Source organism: Clupea harengus, chromosome 2, assembly GCF_900700415.2.
Source record: "Clupea harengus chromosome 2, Ch_v2.0.2, whole genome shotgun sequence".
NCBI lineage: Eukaryota > Metazoa > Chordata > Actinopteri > Clupeiformes > Clupeidae > Clupea > Clupea harengus.
Window position 1 is genome coordinate 15,713,999 of NC_045153.1, and position 17,036 is coordinate 15,731,034.

Sequence of the window (17,036 nt, forward strand, 5' to 3'; positions counted from 1 at the left end):
TGGTTTGAAACATTATTACCGAGCACTTTACAGGGTTTACAAACCCTTTTCTAACCAACCGGGGAGCATCTTGATGCACTTGAAAGCAGCCTGTCTCTAAAGTGAACTCTGATCATATTCTGTAGCCAAGGTAACCAGTGGTTTTCTTTTCTTAGAATCCCTGTGCTCTTAATGTATTTCCCTCGCTAGAACAGTATGTCTTCAGTGAAATCTAAGACTAAATCAAGGCCATGGTGACCCACTCTTCTTTCTGATATGACTGTGTACATGTCCCTCTCATATTTCATTTAATGAGCCTGTTCTTGTTTTCAAGTGAAACTAAGGAGGCCACCTTCATTTCACCCATAACTGGTGTTAAAAAGATATGACATACAAAAGTGAACATGCAAGGTCATACATGATGGATGCCAGAGGAAATAATCATCTTACAAACTATCAAAAATAAAGACAATAATATTTCCCAGACATACTTTCAATATCATTTGTGCTAATTGGCATTTAGATTGGAATGGATATGAGTTATGGGAGTTATGAGTGCACCCCCACTGCAAATAACAAGCCACATAGTGACTTCCTCTTATAATACTATCGTTAGTCTAGCTACATTGGTGTTCACAATACAAATGCTTAAATGCATTACTTTTAAATTATCAATTTGTCACAGTTTTATATTTGAGATGAATGTAGAAAAGTTTCTGGACCCATGCAAACTGGTATACACACCATCAATAAACTAGAAGCATCATGGCTGTTTTCCTTTTGTTCTTTTTAAACACTTTTTCACACTTTTTATCCTCTCATCAGGACTTAAGGAAAGCCTACCTTAAAGAACTTGCCAAGGGCGATGTAATCCAGCCCATCAGAGCAGTTGAAGACAACACACTGCTTGGCGACGGCTTTAGCCAGATCTTTGGTGGTTTCGGTCTTTCCTGTCCCAGCCGGACCCTCAGGAGCGCCTCCCAGGTAAAGATGCAGAGCCCCAAACAGAGTTCTGGGGGCAGAGGTCAAATCAGTACAGTACACTAAGAAACAAGAGGATAACTGCTCTATTTAATAGAAGCCCACATACAAGGTATTGTCTATTAGGCTTGATCTGCTGAATAACGATTTCTGTCTGGACTCCTCACCACATTACACATGCATCTTTCAGATTTTCGATAAAAATCAAAATCAATGGAGAATCAATTGTTTTTTCAACCTGTAGCAGCGGTCAGTCAGAGGGGTGATGACGAGACGAGGGGTGTTCCCGAGGTACTCATAGCCGTAGGCCAAACCAGCATTAATCATTTTGGTCTGAAGATGCTCTTCCTAAGAGATGGAGATAATGACCCTTATTTAAAACCAACTCACACCCACACAATAGCGCTTGGAAAATACTATCAGTGAAATTGTACTTGTGTTCTGCAGTAATAGTACAGTGATCTGTACTTTCCATTCAACACATATCCAACATGCCGGAGCGCAATAACATCCCTAGTGACTCACCATCCAGTAGTAGCGCAGCTGACTGAGCCATTCGAAGTCATTTTCATCGGTGACGTTCTTAGCGACTAAGGATGCCAGCACGTCCCTAGCGTGGACATCCTGCACCACCAGGGCGCCCAGCGTGGTGCGGTTCTGCTTGGACAGCTTTCCCCGCACCAGGGTCACGATGTCATCAATCTGCCTGTTGTTCTGCTGCAGGTAGTCCTCCAGATACTGGAGCGAAGCAGAGAGGTCAGCATGTCGTTATTTAAACCCCCCCAAGCTGTAAGTATCCACTACCTCCAGCAGCATCCACTACCATTGACTGGAAGAGGTTGATGATGACACAGGGGAGAAACTCTACTATTCAAACAAGCAGGCAAATTAATACAACCCAGGAATAGCATGTAAGCCAGCTTTTTATCAAAAGTCTTCAAGTCAAATGAAAGTCACGCAATTTAATATATGTCAAGCTGCAACTGGCACTGAGACATGTCTCTCAGGATAATGAAGTGACAGAGAGCTGCAGCAGCACACACTGCTCAGTGTTTGGAGAGAGATTCAGCCAGTACTGGGAAAATGCCTACAGTTTAAGAAATGCATCTTGCTTTATACATATAGTGCAATACGGATGATATGTCAGTGTATTTTAAGTGTTATAGACAATAGCAGAGGAACAGCTAGGTAATGGAGATGCAATGACATCAAATGGTACTGGCTGAAAGACAAACACCAAAACTGATGAAAATGCTGAACAGTGCTATTCACCGCTCATAGTTCCCTCTGACTACCAACACTGACCTTAGGCCCTTTTACAATGGCTTCATGGATGTCTTTGGTCCAGTATACTTGGGAGACACACAGAACCGTCTGGCCCGGCCATTCCCGCACCCATTCGATTCTCGGGTCCTTCGGATACGCCACAATAGCCTCACCAATAACCTTGGGGCCAAAAGAGACGCTGCAGTCAAAATATTTGTGCAAATTTGTTATACAAAATGCATTCTCTGACACCTGTACAAAAATTGATTGTACAGTACAACATTAAGCTTTGGCATATGGCAAGAAGCAAAAAACATTTGTTGAGAAATGCCTACGTAACAACATCAAAATCAGATAAAGACTGACAATAGAACATTTTTCAATGTCGTTGCTGTAGAAAGACATGAAATTGATTCAACCTGATGGCAAATAAAGCTTTTATACTGCCAACACAACCTCCTAGAGGGAGACAGTCTGAGTTGTACTGTTCCTCAAATATTGTAAGACCTTGCATGGGATTGGGTGCATCAAGCATAAAACTACTCTGACTGGTAGGTGTTTGGACTCATTGGTATCTGATTACTGCTAAAGGTCTCGGTGGTGGTGTATGTATGTCACCTTATGCAGAGAGGAAAGCATGCCGCTCTCCAGCTCCTGCAGCCACTTCTCCACCTGGCCGCGAGCCTTGGAGGTGGAGATGATGTCCAGCAGCTCCACCATCTCGCCCTCGCTGCTCTGCATGTGGGTGATGTCCAGCACGTCGGTGAAGACCACACTGGCGATGCCCTCAAAGCACTTCTTCAGGTGGGGCTGCACTCTGTCAGGGGGAAAGAGGCCAGAGACAGGCAAGAGTTAATGCTAAAATATAGTCTGTCAGTTAATGTCTGGGCATGAAATGTAAATGACTGAGATCAGCCACGGACCAGTGATCTGTTTGGCTTTATAGGAAAATGAGGCAAACTTGCCACCGATAAATAGATGCCTAGCCTCTCTGTAAGTAGGACGCATGTGTTCACAACACATTCATATTTCCTCTATTCCTGTTTAACCCAATCTCATTGCATGTTATGATGGCGATGACTGGCCCCTGGGCTACAACACAGCATTGTACCAAACATCGCTTTAAAAATTCTGAATTCCGCCCTCTCAGAGAAATTGGTAACCTCATGGGAATGAAAGCGAAGAGAGGGAAAGGGAGAGGGAGAGGGAGAGAGAGGGAGGGACAAAAAAGAGTGGTGCTGAGTTGAAGCAGAAGTCCCTTTGTCTGCACAGACATTCATTATTAAACAAATACCTTAGGTGAAATAAGACAAGGCTTGCTTATCAGCCCTTGCCCCGCTCAGGGGAGCCTTGGCGCTGGAAGTAGGCCACAGTGGCGTGAAGAGAAAAAAAGCCTCTATAATTAAATTCCCACAGTAAGTACAGGATCTTTCAGGTCTCAAAATGAGATTTTCAAATTGCTTTTCATATATATTTTCTTTTCCATATTTTCTGCTCTCCCTTCCTCTCTCTCTCTCTCTCTCTCTCTTTCTCTCTCACTCTCTCTGTTTTGGAGAGTTCACCACATGTATAGAGGGTGCTGAATGGAGAGATTATGCCAGTATTGGACTGTGTGCACAAAGTTAGTCACCTTAAATCCAGCTGGCGGAAAGGCCTTTAATTATATTTGAATACATGAATGTGCAATGGCAATGTCAGGCAGAGGTGACTAAATGAATTCACTCCACATTGGGTTGTCTACATGTGAGATGTCTTTGAAACAGCCTGTTGCAAAAGCACCTCAGGCATTTAAATCAAAATCTTACATTTTTGTGTGAGGAAACCTGTTGCAACATCCAGAGTGTTACCAAGACTATGGCTACACAGCTTATCTATTGCATGCCTTTACACAAAAAGAAAACAATGGGAATACCCTGAAAAAACAGGCACAGTGTACTGATAAAAAGATAACACTCTCTGACTTACTATACACCACCTTTTAGTACCCACATCTTTTTGCTGTATGAATAGGCTATGTATGGAACAATCTTATATCTCCAACAAGAAATCCTAGTGTGCCTAGATGCCTAGGGTGAGTGTTAGATTATTTGTGTTATCAGTTTTATGGAACCTACATCTTGCTGCCCATTGAGCAATTTACTTAAGACTTGAATAGAATATGTTTTTTTTTTTTTTTTACCTGGTCGGGTCCTTGGTTTCAGACAGGATCTCCAAGAGTTCATCGTTGGAAAGGAAGAAGAATCTTGGGAAGAAAAGTCTCTTCTTCTCCAAGTACTCGTTGAGACCCTTCAAGATCAGCTCAAGGAACTCATTGGATTTCTTCAGTTTATCCACCATCTTATCAATGGCCACCACAGACAGTACATGCTTGTCCTGTTATGATGGAAATCAGGTTTTAAAACAAGCAGTTCACAAAATAGTTTGACAAAGATAATCTGCTAAAAAGGTGCTACAACTTTTCCATAACAATGAAAACCTATAACTGTTGGTTTGGTCAGGCTACTCAATACACTGATGGTGGAATGTCAAAATTCGTATGGTGCATTCTCTGCGAATGAGACTAGGATAACCAACTAAGATATAACAGACTGTAATATATATTTCTCTAACTGTTTTTCAGTATGGTGTGTTCAAAATTCACACAAAGAACTTCACACAAAGAACATCCTTTTGCATTAACATTCATGCAAACAGCAGATTGTATATCCACTAGATGGTCTGTCAATTTTATATAATTTCTTTGAAATGAGAGGCTACACTGACAAGCGCATGGCCTTGGAACACAGGATGTTTCAGCTCAAGTGTTCATTAAAAACAAACATTTATTTCTAGCAGGGAAATAAAAATACAAGAACCTTGACCTTGAACTTCAAAGGTTGTTTCAAAAAGTTCCATTCTTCATCTGCGACCATGGAACCGTTTAAAACACACTCCACCCCCCCACCCCACTCTTTGGACGCAGATGCTGCACACAAAGTCTGTAAGGAGATAATAATTGCTTCTTCCCCCTCTTCTGATTGCTATTGATTTTCTATTACCTGGTGAGTGGAGCTGAAGTGCTGTCTAGAGATTGAGCTTTAACTATCACGTCTGAGGAGGGGGGGGAAAAAGAGAGATAGGGAAGAGACAGAGGAAACAAGAGGGAAAAAAGGGCTTCTCGATGATGGCAAAAGAAATTATAATCACAATTATTTTGGTCAATATTGAGATCACAATTATTTGACACGATTATTATTGACTCGGTACTTATTGGACTCCTTAAAAACACTGTGTTTCCATACGGCCTTGTTGACCAAAGGCTCTCTTTCCATCATCTTGGCTCAAGGTAAACACAACAAGCCACAGCCTGGCAGAGAGTGAGTTTGGGCTTTTGGGGAGGGCCGAAAGCACAACCGCTGTAAAGGAAAAGGGTGTGCTGGATTTATAACACAAGACAAAACGAGAGCATCATTTCAAAATTGAATGCGACACAATCATTATTTTATCTCGATTATCTTGTTTTCATAATCGTTGGAAGCCAAAATCATAATTCGATTCTGCTAAAAAAATCGATTAATCGCCCAGCCCTACACGGTGGTATATCTCAAAGTGGGTAATGAAGGGATAATAATCAGCAGAGCACACACACCAAGCCCTCTTCAAATCACCTCTTTCAAAAGCATGAAAAGGAGCCGTTGGGTGGCTCTAATGAAAGTGAGCATGAGAGACACTTCTCGTCTGCCACTGAATCCCTCTCGCGAGTGAGCGGCGGCGGCGGCGGCAGCCCCCCACTCATGATTACATTATTGCACTGGAACACCAGCTGCTGATTCATGAATGGGTGCCAGCAAATGAAGAAATTATATCATCCGGATCGTTCAGGCCAGTGAAGAGAGCAGAAAGCGGTTTGCTATGCACATCCTCCAGAAGCCCATCACACAGGATCTGGTCTTTTTTTTTCCCTTTCTGGGCTTTGACATTAAAAGGATGGTGAGATGGTATGATTCAATTACTTGGAGGCACTCAACAGTGTTCTATCAGCTATAGGAAATGGCTGCTTATGAATCCTTCTAAACTCCTCACATCTAATACCTCCACACTGAGCCTTACTCAACACATTCCCAAACCAAACAGCATCTAAAAAGTAAATAAAGTGATTCAGATATGATACAAAGTGGACTACGAGGAATATATTGGGAAGTGTTCTGTTCACCATTGTAAACAAAACAAAATCAATACATATCCATTAGTTGGTACAGAAAACCTATCAATCCTGCTGACAGAAATCTCATCTCAGCTGTGACCAACTCATTTCTCCACTCCTGTACACATTGCCTCCTTTCATCTTTCCATAAGACCTCTCTCTCCTTCGTATCTTCATCCCATGTTTATGTCATGTAGGTAATGACTCTGAAGTTGTGTGAAGAGACCTGTGTCACTGTGTGTGTGTGTGTGTGTGTGTGTGTGTCACTGTGTGTGTGTGTGTGTGTGTGTGTGTGTGTGTGTGTGTGTGTGTGTGTGTGTGTGTGTGTGTGTGTGTGTGTCACTGTGTGTGTGTGTGTGTGTGTGTGTGTGTGTGTGTGTATGTGTGTGTGTGTGTGTGCGTGTGCGCGTGTGTGTGCGCGCGTGTGTGTGCGTGTGTGTGTGTTGGTGTTCATACTGTTACTGTGTGAGAGTGGGAAGAGGGAAGAGTGCCCTGGGCCTGCATACACAGCCTCCTCTCTGAGCTCCTCACAACGAGCTGACAGCTCAATAATCACTGCTGTGCACTCAGCGGGAGCTCTGGCTGCCAAAAGCATCAAGGCCCGAGGAAAAAAAAAGATAGTCATATCTGTCAACTAGTTTTTTATTAATAAAAAAAAAGAGAAATAAAATCAACGAAATGACAAGCTATTAAATGGTTACAAATGCAGATATCCTCTAATCTCCTACTCCTTTGTTTTCCAGAAATAATGACTTTTAAAAAGACTTTATTGGCTAGTCTTTTGACTAGGGGGGAAGATTATGGCCACATTAGATTGGAGGACCAATCAAGACTGGCGAGCTGAAGGGACGGGTGCGTACCCCTGTGAAGTCAGGCGTAGATGAATAGCTCCACACAGTGGCTGGCGGTGTAACTGCCGCTAGTCTGAAGCCTCCTCTGACTTGGGCAATATCCAGGGCAGTGTGTGTAACACAGCGAGTGATGTCTACACACCACCTTACGGTATACACTCTAGTACAGCATTCCCTCTGTGGCCGGAACAATCCCTCACCACACAATGGCCTGATTTAGCTTCTCCTACTCCACCTTCTCTCCCTACTGTGATGTGCTAGTCTACACACTTTTGTGGGCCAGGTGGATGAAACTGAATCAATCATGGACATTTTGTCAACACCGCATCTACTTCGGTAAAGAGCACAAGCATGAGCGCTCATTAATATGATCCAATTGCCGATGTTATCCCTTGATTAAGCATCTAAAAGAAGAAAGCACTATCGATCTGTCACAAAAAGAACACATGTCTATATGTGCATGGTTTCGCTGTCACTGAAACTAAGATGATCGCTTTTACTGTGTGCTTTTGTATTCCCAGACAAACCCATTGTCTTTCTGTCTCCACAAAGCCAGCTCTATGCAGACAAAATCCATAATCCCTCCTTGATGACAAGGGTTGTTACTTTTGTTTTGTATTGTTTTTTAGTATTCTTTCAATAGAGGATGGATCGATAGACCTTATTTCAAGACAGCTACAGGGACTCTTTGCAGGAACCATCTCTCTCTCTCTCTCTCTCTCTCTCTCTCTCTCTCTCACTCTCTCTCTCTCTCTCCATCCTCACATGATGAGCTGTGTGTGTGTGTGTGTGTGTGTGTGTGTGTGTGTGTGTGTGTGTGTGTGTGTGTGTGTGTGTGTGTGATCGCGAGTCTGCTTTTGTACTTTTGTATTTGTGTCCGTTCTGATTAAACCCAGGCATGTCCATATTATTCTCAGCTATCAGCTATCTCATGTGCTCGCAGTGCAGTTTTGCGGTTTCATTAGCCATTAGCCATGAGTCCAGTGGCACAAACATCAGATAAACAGAAGGACTCTTTGATCTCTCCATCCCCTTACGCCTGAGTACTTTTTGATTGAGTGGCCAGCACTGATCTTCACCTCTTAATATGCCAATAACGTGATCTCCGCTCGGCCCAGCTATTAGAAATCTGTTGACAGTAATAGGACATTAAATCCTAATACCTCTTCAGAAGGCAGTTTGTTTTGACAGTTACAGATTCATTAAGATAGCAATTACATTTATGACAGATGATGATACCACAAGCACTCAGCCAAAATACTTCCCCAACAGAGGCGATTGGAGCACATGGCTTTGGTAGGGGGGAACCAGGTGGCTCCTCAAGACATCTGGTGTCATAATAAGCTATACGCTTTTATTATGTAAATGACTGGTAATGGGATGACCAAATGTCTCTCTCTCCTTCAGCTTAATGGTGTACGCAGTGCTCTAAGTGTGTTAGCTTGTTGTGGGTTAATGTGACTGCTAGTGGTGGTTGATGAGGTGCATTAGGATGCGGGACTCACCAGAGAGACTTGCTTCATGGTGTCCCTCCAGGTCTTGTCGACGGCGGTGAAGCGTCGGCCCTCCTCGGGCATTTGGGCCATGATGTCGGGCGAGCTGAAGATGGGCTCCAGGTAGAGCCAGGTGGACTGCACCTTCAGCCACTCGTCCAGGATCTCCTGCAGCAGGAGCAGCTTCCCCTCCCACTCACTGGCGCGCGCACACACACACACACACACACACACACACACACACACACACACACACACACACACACACACACGCACACACACACACATACACATAAACAGACACACACAAAAACACGTTAAATATTCAGCCTGTTTGGGTAGGATCAAGTACTCATGTTGTTGTCTCTGTGGAATCTTAGGATGGTATAGCTACATTATTTAATATTTTTGTATTTGCTGAAGCAGAATAGCCAGAGAAGGGAGCAAAAGAGAAGAGAAGTGAAGAAAAAAGAAGAGAACAGAAAAAAGAGACGAGAAGAGAAGCAGAACGAGTGAATACGAAAATTTGACCTCTCCCCCTCACCGTATTTCTTTCTCAAAGGGCTTGATGAAGGGCGAGCCCCGCATGGTCTGCGTCTTGACGATGTGGTCGTCCAGCAGCGTCTGGATCTCGTCCACCGACGACAGGATGGATGTGCCTGTCTCGCGGTAGGGCAGCAGCGAGAACTCGATCTCGCCCCACTCGCCCGCCATGCGCTCCATGGCCTTCTCCAGGGAGTGCTCCTTGCTGGCCGCCTCGCTGATCAGCTCAAAGTTAGCAAGGTGAGCCTCCAGGCGCAGGGGCAGGAAGAAGGCCACGGAGGCGGCCGCCTCCTCCTGTGGCTTGAGCGGGAAGCCCGCCACCTCCGACATGCTTTCCCAGTGGCGGTCGCGCAGGCCCGGGTTGCACAGCACCTGCACCAGGGGCAGGTTCTCGCGGAAGGCCTCCACTTCCTGCTTGACGCGCCTGGCGATGTTTAGGGCCTTGGGCGAGCCCTGGAAGCCCTTTTCCAGCTTGTAGAGGGCGCGCCAGTAGTTACCCACGTCGCCCTCCACCTTGTCCGGGTTGACGGCGCTCAATGGGCCGTGCACCCAGGCCTTGTGGCACGTTTGGAACTCCACAGCCGCCTCGTACAGGCGCAGGTAGGGCAGCAGGGCCTCGTGGACCACCTTGCGCTCGGGGTACTGAGAGACGGTCCAGCCGTAGGCCTCCTCCTCCATGTTGAAGCCTTCAATCTGTGGTGGAGTCGGGAGAACACCAGAAATACTTTAGGGAGAATAATTTCATGGGAAGAAACAAGAAAAAGCATCTTCTGGGTCTTTATTTACTGTAAAGCTGCTTTAGTGAAATGATCATTCAAAAAAATACACACGTTCATTCTCACTACTGCTAATACTGCTACAGTTAAGAAAATAATTTGTGCACTTCTGAGAAAGGAATATGAATCCATACAAGCATGACACTACCATCATGAGGTAATAAGTTTATGTTGATAGGTGGTTAAATGAGCTTTTTCTATATATTTAGCAAAGGTATAGGAGCTGTAACACAACTGTTGTGTTATTCCCACTCAGCCTTCTTGACAACACATCTGACAGTAGATTATTCCACAGCCTTTGCTGCCCCCTGTAGCTAAGATGAGTACTCACACCAATAAAACTGATTAAACTTGTTCTAAACTGAAGATTGGCAACAATGAATCTTATTGTGCAATATGGAAAGAAAAATGCATTACTTTTTCAGTGGCAGCATCCAGTTTGGCATTCATAGTCTGTGCCTTTTTCAGGTACTTGTTGATGTCAGAAAGATCCCCAAAGGTGACAAACTCTTCCACTTGTTTGGAATAGCCCTCCAGCTCTTCCACAAACCTTGAGCACCGCAGCTACAAAATGAAGAAGATGATAGAGAAGTACTGACAATTATTATTATAGTTATTTTTGTTTGGATGGCTCGTTCATATGTTGGCTTGTTCATTTGAAATATAGTAATAGTATCACTATTTTGCAGTAAGGAATATATTGAACAGTCACTAATATTGAATGTGAAATTGTAAGGTTGACATTTAACCTTGAGACCCTCCTGGTATTGCCCTGTCTTCTCTGTGACAATTTTCTGGTGCTCCTCAAAGACGGACGGCATGCGTGACTGCCACTGAAAGGGCTGTCTGTTGAGCCGCATGTCCACAGGTGAAAAGGTCATATAGTCCACCAGGAAGCACAGTCGGGTTTTAGATTCTAAGAGTTTTGTTTCCAGCACAGGCATCAACACAGTTTCCACTTTCTTGATATTAGTCTAAAAAAGACAAGACATGCACAGTATTATCCCATGAGTTGTTTTTCCTATGCCATTGCAACAAACATTTCAGTGTTTTTATGTTTGTTTGTTTTTTTGTTGCAAAAAAAAAGTGCCCCACTTTCAGTTTCATCTTATTCAGCAACTTCAGACTGTTTGCCCAGACTATGTCCCCATCAATACTCAATTCTCTAACTCAATTTAACTGAAGAACATCTATCACACGTAGACTTTTTTGCCACTTCTGTGTTTCTGAGGGCATTACGTCTTCATTACGCACCTTCAGCTCCATCAGCTCCTGCGTGCTTGGGGGAGTACTCAGGGCCTGCTCTGCTATCTTCTCATACTCTTCACAAAGCCTGCAGCCACACAGAGAAGGAGATCAGTGGGATTTCACAATAGATAAATAAACAGGATCTGAGCAATGCTGGATAGGTCTACATCAGTTATGGCTGTCAATTCAATTACATTTTATTTATATAGCGTCATAATTGAAATTGTCTCAAGGCGCTTTACAGAGCCCAGAGCCCTGGGCAAGCACTAAGGCAGCAATGGAAAGCAAGGAACAACGAGGGCAACTTCTGCAAGTAGAGAAGGTGAAAAGACGGCAGCTGCATCCCACAATGAAGAGTATGAGGGGAAGAAAAAAGACAAATATGAAATTCTAGGTTTTGGAGATGAGGAACAGTGTTATCATAGCCATCAGAATCAGGCAAAGGTCTTACTATATAGGAGAGAACAAAGATTAATTGTATTCTACTATGGCACGCCATAAGCTAACAAGGGCAAGGGGTCGGGGTAATGCAATGCAATATCCCTAAAAAGAGTCAGAGTCGGTTGATTGTCTGAGAGAGAAGCTGTGCGGAACTATCTGAGGATAACTCACCGGGTGTTGAGCCCCTGGTGCTCCTCCAGCATGCGGTTGATGAGTTTCTGGCGCAGAGCTTCGGCCCGCTTCACCAGGGCATTAATCAGCTCAGTGGAGTGCACCGTGAACATACCCAGACGCACCACCTGGAGAGCATTGAAATGCAGAACAGTTGACCAAGTTAGGACTCACATCAGTCTGAGCGTGAAGATGATAAGAGCAACCGAATTGGACTGAATTGAATTGAATTGTACTGAACTGGACTAAACTACACTAAAATAAAATAAAATAAAATAAACGTAACAAAATTGAATTGAATTGAATTGAATTGAATTGCATTGCATTGCATTGAATTGAATCGTACTGAATTAAATTAAATAGAAATAAATGAAACTGAATTGAACACACAGTGAAGCGCACTGGGCCAGCTGTGGAGCCAGCCTGTGATGCGGTAGTACGTGTGAAGCGCACCTTGACGCAGTTGAACGTGATCTCGTCGGCCATCTGCTGGTAGCGCGTGACCTCCATCATCATCTCCTGGAAGGAGTGCTTCTCGCGCAGGAACTGCTCCACATCCTCCTCGGCCTGTCGGGAAACCAGCGGCGCGTACTTGTCGTAGAGGTGCACGTGCTCCTGCGGCCCGGCGCTCTCCTGCCGCACCACACGGCGCACCAGCTCCCGCTGCACATCCAGGATCTCACGCAGGATGACCGGCTTCAGGTTGCCCCCCGTCTGAGTGCCTGGCTGGATGAGAGAGAGAGAGAGAGAGAGAGAGAGAGAGAGAGGAAGAGAGAGAGAAAGAGAGTGTGTGTTGGAGGATTCAAAAAAAAATTCAGCAGACCACATTTTGTGTCTACACCATCACATCATTCAGTTGCTTTATTTTACTATTTACAAAAGCTTGGTTCAACCATTGAAAGGATATTGCTATTTGTTTACAAAGGATATAATCAAATTCAACAGGAGCCTCTGTTTAAACTCCAAATACTTCCCGTTATGAGGCTGAATGGGAGCTATAACTTTCAAAATGACAGGTGGGCCAGCTGTAAACAAACTCCAACACGGGCAGACTGCCCGTCTAAAATCTGATGGAGAATATTTCCCTTGAAATGCACACAAATACACACAGAGAGAAGATGTTACCCATTCTGAGTAGAGTTTAGTCTCCACACGCGGCACTATCGTGACGGCTCTCAGCATCGTATCATAGACATTCAGCAGGAGAAGCTCAAAGTCCTTAAAGTCTGGTTCAAAGGTAATAGTATTCGTATCCAGGATGAGCTGTAAGGTGAACCCTGGGTGCTCATAGGCCCGTATGGAAGACTGGCGAAGAAACAAAGATAAAAAGAAAGCTGTCTTACCGACTGCATAACGACTGCAGTCACAATGAACAACTAAATGATTACTTGGTCAATCTTAAATTATATTCTTTAATATTAGTTGTCAACACATTCATACTGTAAAAACAATAACTGTTTTAAAAGGATGAATCCCATTTCTTATGCCTTATGACAACTGGGTTATGTAATAGTTCATTACTTTGGGCAATTTCAATGTCATGAACCATTATGTAAGGTAAGTAGCCTTGGGCGTGTTAAATGACCATGACTAGAGTAAATCAGACAGTAATAAGTAAGGTGGCACTGACGGGGTGTTGGGCGATGAGGTGTGTGTAGTCCTGAATGGAATCGAGTGCCAGGCTCTGGAGATGGGAGGTCATTAGTGCAGCCACACAATTGAAGAAGGACTGCAGCTTGGCAGGATTGCTGTTGCTAGGAACCAGTTTGCGCTTGTTACCCTGGTAGTAGATTTGCTGGACCTCTGGAAACCACCTGATAGGGGGGAAAAAGAACAATAAACACAAAGGCCTAATGGGATAGTTTTACCAGGGATTTACCAGACATTTTATCATGGCAGTGCTGGTAATGGTCCTGAAAGAGTTCTGTAAATGTACAAGTACAGTATACGGTAAAAGTTATACAAAGTACAAAAAGTACAAAGTTATAAGAGTTATACAGAGCTGTACACAGAACACAAATCCAAGGCTCACAAATTTTGCACATGCAATATGTGTATCATCTGCCTTACAATGTAATAGTTTGCATTATTTATAGGTTCACAATTTTGATTGGAGTTATATCAAAAATGAGGTTATTATCCCTCCGTAATCTTGATTGTGATCTTGATTTTCATTTTCATTTCTCCCATTGTGAATCAACATGACACTTGCCAATACATTTTAAGAGGGATCACATCATGACAAAGTTAAGAAAGAGGATGTATAATAGCTCTTTAGAGAAGGGGCTAATACCAGGTTGGAGCAAAAGGCGGTCGCTATCAATACTTACTTTTTGAGTAGAACATCCTTGGCACTCTCAATGTGCTTGCTGACTAACTGCTGAAAAACATGGAGCTCCATAGACTCCTCCCTGTTGTGGAACTCCTCCACATCAACCAAACGCAGCTTCCTGCAAGGAGTAAACAACAACGACAACAACAACTCACAACTAAAGACAATGACATAGGCGACGGACAATGAATCCTTTTCTCCTGGCTAAATACTTAACTTGAGTGCCTTAGTTTAAACTGTTGGAATTTACTGACAGACAGACACAACACTCCATATGAACCCCCAAAGGGGGGAGAGGGGGTACTCACTTGAAGGACCCATGCCACACGTCCAGCACAGATAACATTGTGGGATTGATGGCATGCAGACGCTCACTCATCCTTCTCTGAGCTTGCAGAAAGGACTTATGCCATGGCTTTGGAACCACTTCTATTCTGTGGAATAAAAATACACATTCATTTGGCAAATGCCAACATTTTCAAATATGTTTATTTGATGGCAAAGACATCTACTGTTTACCATGTAAAGTAAACAATGTCAGTGCAAGTCACTGAATTAGATCAAAAAGGCGTGTTAATGTCACAGTATTGCCTACTCTTCTCTGTGTGGAGGGAGATCTTTGACTTTGTCCTCTTCATTCTCCCTTGGGTCTCTAAGAACAAAATCCACTGCAGAGACACGAAGAACAACTTCAGTTACTTCAATACAACTTCAGTTACTTCAATACAACTTCATCAGATAACTCCCAATTATAATTGCAGCTGGGTGAGTGTCATAACTAGCTATCTACAAGTTGGAAAGCCACCCAGTTTATACGTAGCATCATAACATTACAAGCCATGTAGCCATATCCCTCACAGTTTGCTCTATAGAAGAATATTATGTCCATGAGAAACACGAGGAAAATAATTTCACCTATGGCTTTTTTAACACTCATCAGATAGTCCTCCTTCATCTCATCTGACAGCAGCTCGATCGTTGTCGTTAGTTTCTTTAGGTGTGATGGAACCAAACTCAGAACGTTCTCGAGACAGGAATCCTCCATGTCTGCCACATGCTCAGTGTCAATTCCATTCCGTATGTAGTAGTAATATCTCTACAGGGCAAAATTAATCATGTGAGATGTGCGGTGATCTGGTTGTGGAACCCTTTGACAGGACAAATAGTTAGCGTAAAAAAGCCTCTGCTGTTTTCAAATCTGATTCATAGATTAAAAATGAATTGTGGAGAGGACAGGCTTCCATACCAGAATGTCTTTTTCTGTGGCTGTTGGGGAGCCACTCCTTGGGGGAGGACTTTCCTCCGTGAAGGACTTGCCTGTGGTTGTGTCCTGTTGCCTAACATAATACATAATTTTGCAATTGTTAGAGGTTAAGAAGATAAATCTGGTTGTCCATGTCCATGAAAAAGCATCTACCTAGCACGTTCATAAACGCCAGTGATGTACAACAGATTCATTTAATGCTCACATGATAATGCTGACAAGAGCACTGCGGAACTGCTCACGCTCCTTCTTGGGCTGAGCATGGCTGCTCACACGACCTTTAGATGGCTTAACTGAAACTCCAGCAGCCTTGGGCCGAGGATCTTCAGTCCCTCTTGGCTCTCCTCCCAGCGCATGCCCTGTTAAAAGTAAAGCACAATGAAATAAGGACTCGGGTGTATTAACTATTAGATATTTTGCTTATAGTGACACTTGTACGGGGTGATAGACAGAGACTGAGAAGATGGCAGATAATGATAGTTGTTCAAACCTTGCAACTCCCCTATAAAAAAGATGACACAGTGACCTTGGTGTGTCAAAGACAGGAAGGCATTGAACCTAAAAAGTTCTCTTTGCGGTTAGAAGGTTCCCTGCAAGCTGCTATGCCATGTAAATGTATTCATAAACTATTTACCTATAATTATCTATAACAATCTACCAAAGAAGCCACTCACTGGAATGTTTAGTTGAAGTGCCAAATCCAATAGATTCTTCTGTTGGTGGTGCGTTCAAAACAAAAGATGGGGCAGTTTCCTGCCATAGCGGTTTGGTGCGAACCTTAAAAAAAAAGTTAGGATGATTGTTAGTTTATGTCACACACTTGTCAAAATCACTCTATGACAAATTTCCAGTCAGTCTACAACTGTTATTTAATACTGATTCACTATTTTCCTTTCAGTGAAGAGGACAAACTCTGACAGAGAATATATAGTGATACCAAATAATCACTATAGCCTAGATCCTGAAGTTACAGCTTGCTTAATGGCTTTTAGCTTGGATCTAAATTTACCTTTGGCAGCTGTGGCAGGAGTCTCCCAGAATTTACTGGTGTGGTGTTCTTTTTCCTCTGCAAAACAAAAACAGTAATGTTATCCTGTGGTAGCCAGCAACTAATGAGGGGTGACAGATGTCTCGTGGCCAAAATTATAGAAAATTACATTACAATTAACAACACTGCGTACACATTTATCACCTGGTTACTACTTTTATTTAGCTATGCTAGCTATCGATATCTAACTTACTTCAGTTTCCATGCTGCGGGACCATTTAAAGTTCTAGTTACCATTCAAAAATCAACCATGACAACGTATCTGTTCTTACGAAGTTATAAATTACATAAACTTTGTTTTCCAAACTAAGAATAATTAAATATATAAATAACCACTTCAATATCACTTCACAAATTAGCTAGCGTGCCAGCTAGCAACTAGCGTTAAGTAGAAAGCTGCTTGTTGTCAAGACTGTTTTCAACCTGTTACTAGGGAAGCCAAAGCTACGGGCGGACTTTT

General features: G+C 43.2%; 1 protein-coding gene across 1 annotated transcript in view; it reads right to left on the reverse strand.

Annotated features, from left to right (window-relative positions):
- Nucleotides 1–16,943, reverse strand: part of dnah7 (dynein, axonemal, heavy chain 7) — a 60,388-nt gene extending 43,445 nt beyond the window's left edge. The window contains exons 1-24 of the mRNA XM_031584443.2: nucleotides 16,770–16,943; nucleotides 16,538–16,594; nucleotides 16,203–16,305; nucleotides 15,734–15,887; nucleotides 15,511–15,601; nucleotides 15,180–15,360; nucleotides 14,860–14,932; nucleotides 14,573–14,698; nucleotides 14,263–14,382; nucleotides 13,563–13,746; nucleotides 13,058–13,237; nucleotides 12,386–12,658; nucleotides 11,933–12,060; nucleotides 11,327–11,405; nucleotides 10,822–11,046; nucleotides 10,490–10,636; nucleotides 9,298–9,989; nucleotides 8,766–8,952; nucleotides 4,406–4,599; nucleotides 2,845–3,043; nucleotides 2,266–2,406; nucleotides 1,486–1,698; nucleotides 1,199–1,308; nucleotides 823–991 (exon numbers count right to left, since the gene is read on the reverse strand). Coding sequence (XP_031440303.1) covers nucleotides 823–991; nucleotides 1,199–1,308; nucleotides 1,486–1,698; nucleotides 2,266–2,406; nucleotides 2,845–3,043; nucleotides 4,406–4,599; nucleotides 8,766–8,952; nucleotides 9,298–9,989; nucleotides 10,490–10,636; nucleotides 10,822–11,046; nucleotides 11,327–11,405; nucleotides 11,933–12,060; nucleotides 12,386–12,658; nucleotides 13,058–13,237; nucleotides 13,563–13,746; nucleotides 14,263–14,382; nucleotides 14,573–14,698; nucleotides 14,860–14,932; nucleotides 15,180–15,360; nucleotides 15,511–15,601; nucleotides 15,734–15,887; nucleotides 16,203–16,305; nucleotides 16,538–16,594; nucleotides 16,770–16,781 — 4,038 coding nt within the window. The 5' untranslated portion in view covers nucleotides 16,782–16,943. The remainder of the gene's footprint in view (nucleotides 1–822; nucleotides 992–1,198; nucleotides 1,309–1,485; nucleotides 1,699–2,265; nucleotides 2,407–2,844; nucleotides 3,044–4,405; nucleotides 4,600–8,765; nucleotides 8,953–9,297; nucleotides 9,990–10,489; nucleotides 10,637–10,821; nucleotides 11,047–11,326; nucleotides 11,406–11,932; nucleotides 12,061–12,385; nucleotides 12,659–13,057; nucleotides 13,238–13,562; nucleotides 13,747–14,262; nucleotides 14,383–14,572; nucleotides 14,699–14,859; nucleotides 14,933–15,179; nucleotides 15,361–15,510; nucleotides 15,602–15,733; nucleotides 15,888–16,202; nucleotides 16,306–16,537; nucleotides 16,595–16,769) is intronic.
- Nucleotides 16,944–17,036: the final 93 nt, after the last annotated feature.